Source organism: Monoraphidium neglectum (assembly GCF_000611645.1).
Source record: "Monoraphidium neglectum strain SAG 48.87 unplaced genomic scaffold scaffold01237, whole genome shotgun sequence".
Lineage (NCBI taxonomy): Eukaryota > Viridiplantae > Chlorophyta > Chlorophyceae > Sphaeropleales > Selenastraceae > Monoraphidium > Monoraphidium neglectum.
In genome coordinates, this window is record NW_014012391.1 from 4,848 (window position 1) to 6,867 (window position 2,020).

At 71.4% G+C, this 2,020-nt stretch overlaps 1 protein-coding gene across 1 annotated transcript in view; it reads right to left on the reverse strand.

Annotated features, from left to right (window-relative positions):
* Window positions 1–627: 627 nt before the first annotated feature.
* Window positions 628–2,020, reverse strand: part of MNEG_7142 (hypothetical protein) — a gene marked incomplete at both ends in the record, with an annotated part of 3,654 nt that continues 2,261 nt past the window's right edge. Inside the window, 3 exons of the mRNA XM_014044384.1 lie at window positions 628–1,026; window positions 1,198–1,326; window positions 1,595–1,888. Coding sequence (XP_013899838.1) covers window positions 628–1,026; window positions 1,198–1,326; window positions 1,595–1,888 — 822 coding nt within the window. The remainder of the gene's footprint in view (window positions 1,027–1,197; window positions 1,327–1,594; window positions 1,889–2,020) is intronic.

Below are 2,020 nucleotides of genomic sequence, written 5' to 3' on the forward strand. Positions count from 1 at the left end.
GGGGGGGGGGGGGGGGCAGCGCATGTCGGGTTGCGCGGCACGCCGGGGATCGCGCCTGGTGGCGCCAGACCGCAGGCCAGACAGAATCGGATGTGCGGTGCAGGGGCCGCGGTCGAATCAAAATCAAACTGTGGGGTCATAACCGCCCTGCAACGGAAAACGGGCGTTTGGTCGAAACAAGTGTTCAGGGGGGGCTGCCGGCAGGGCGCGCAGAGAGGCGCGCCGCAATGCCAGCGCAGCGCGGGCATGAGCGTTGAGCAGTGCGCGTTCCCGCGTGTGCGGTCGACTATCAACAAAAAGGAGCGATCACGAAAAGGAAGCTGGGGGGAAGCTGGGTCCTGGAGGTCAAGCAGCCCGAGTCGGTGAGTCAAGCCGGCACGCCGGCGTAGGAGGTGCCCACACACAAAAAGCGCGTGGGCTGTCAAGGAGTCATGCAGGGGGGAGGCATGCAGCCCAGGAGTGCCCCGGACCAACAGGCGGCGGCGGCAACGGGAGGCAGTGCGCACGGGAGGAGGGACGGGCCGAGCGGGGAGAGGGGGAGCGGGAAACAGGGGCGTGCGGTGCGGGCGGTGCCATTCACGGGGCGAGTGCGCGCGCGTGTGAGAGATGGGGGAGGAGGGGGGCGCGTCACTGTGCCACCTGCTGCATGCCGGCGAGGTTCTTCAGCATATCCGCCAGCCCCGTCTTGGCCAGGCCAGCCGTGCTCGCAAACTGCTGCTGCTGCTGCTCGAGCTGCTGCTGCTGCTGCTGCTGCTGCTGCTGCTGCTGCTGCTGCTCCGCCACATCGTCCTCGTCCCCCTGGCCGCGCCGCGCGCGCTTCCCGCCCTTCCCGCCCATGCCGCCGCCGCCGCGCGTGCGCTTGCCGCCGGTGCCCGGCGGGTCGCAGGCCGACGCGCCCGCCTCGGACATGGCGGCCGCGGCGGCGGCGGCGGTTGTGGTGGTGTTGGGTGCCTCAATGGGCAGGTCCCCCAGGTCGAGGCTGGGCAGGTCCCCGGCGCGCAGGCTGCCGAGAGCCTGGAACAGCGCCTGCGTGCCAAAGGGCGGGATCAAACACGGCAAGGTTGAGAGATCAGCGATGGGTCCGCAGCTAATTTTTTTCCCGATTCTCGGCACCGCAGCACGCCCGACCAGGCGCAGCTCGCGCACGCTGCAGCGGGCGAAGGCAGCGGCTGCAGATTTTGGGGGGCGGGGGCTCACCAGGCTGGTCGCGCGCGGCACGAGTGCCGATGGCCCCCCCAGCAGGTCTCTCAGCGCGGCGTCGCCCTGCAGGTCCTCCTCGCCCGCCGCCAGGCTGGTGGCCGTCTCCAGGGCAGACTCCAGGTTGGGCTGTTTTTTTTGGGGGGGGGGGGGGTTGGGGTGGTAGGTGCGGTGTGACAGAGTGTGTTGGGTGCGTGGCGTGTGTGTTGTGCGATGTGTGTGAGTCGTGCGTGCTAGCGCGTGTGTGCGTGCGCACGTGCAGTCTGCGCAAAGATCAGGAAAAGCACAACCGCCAGGCACTGACAGGCAAGAGCAGCGCGACAGCAGGTGGCTGCCGAAACCCCAGCCCCCGCTGCGGACTGATGCTGCACGGCAGTCCGCGCAGCAGTCCGCGCACCTTGGTGCCGTGGTCCACCAGCCGCGCGCCGTCCCACAGCGCTGCGCCGTACGCCAGGCCGCCGCCCGCCGCCTGGCTGTACACCACACCCTTGATCAGGCTCGCGCCTGCGCCGCCGCCGCCGTTGCTGCCGTTGCCGCCGCCGCCGCCCGCATGCTGCGGCTCCACCAGCTGCTGTATGGCGCGGCCCTCCCCCAACTCGGCCTCTATGATGGGCCGGAACGACTGCAGCACCGCCCCCCAGCCGGGGTGGCCGCCCGCCGCGCCGTCCAGCTGCTGCGGCTGCTGCTGCTGCTGCAGGCCGCCGAGGCCCGAGGGCCCCGACAGGGCCAGGTCTGGCAGGTGGAGGGGCAGGTCCGGCCCCAGCCCGCCCGCCGCCGCCGCAAAGGCGGACGTGCCGGCCGCGCCCGCGCCGCCGCCAGCGGC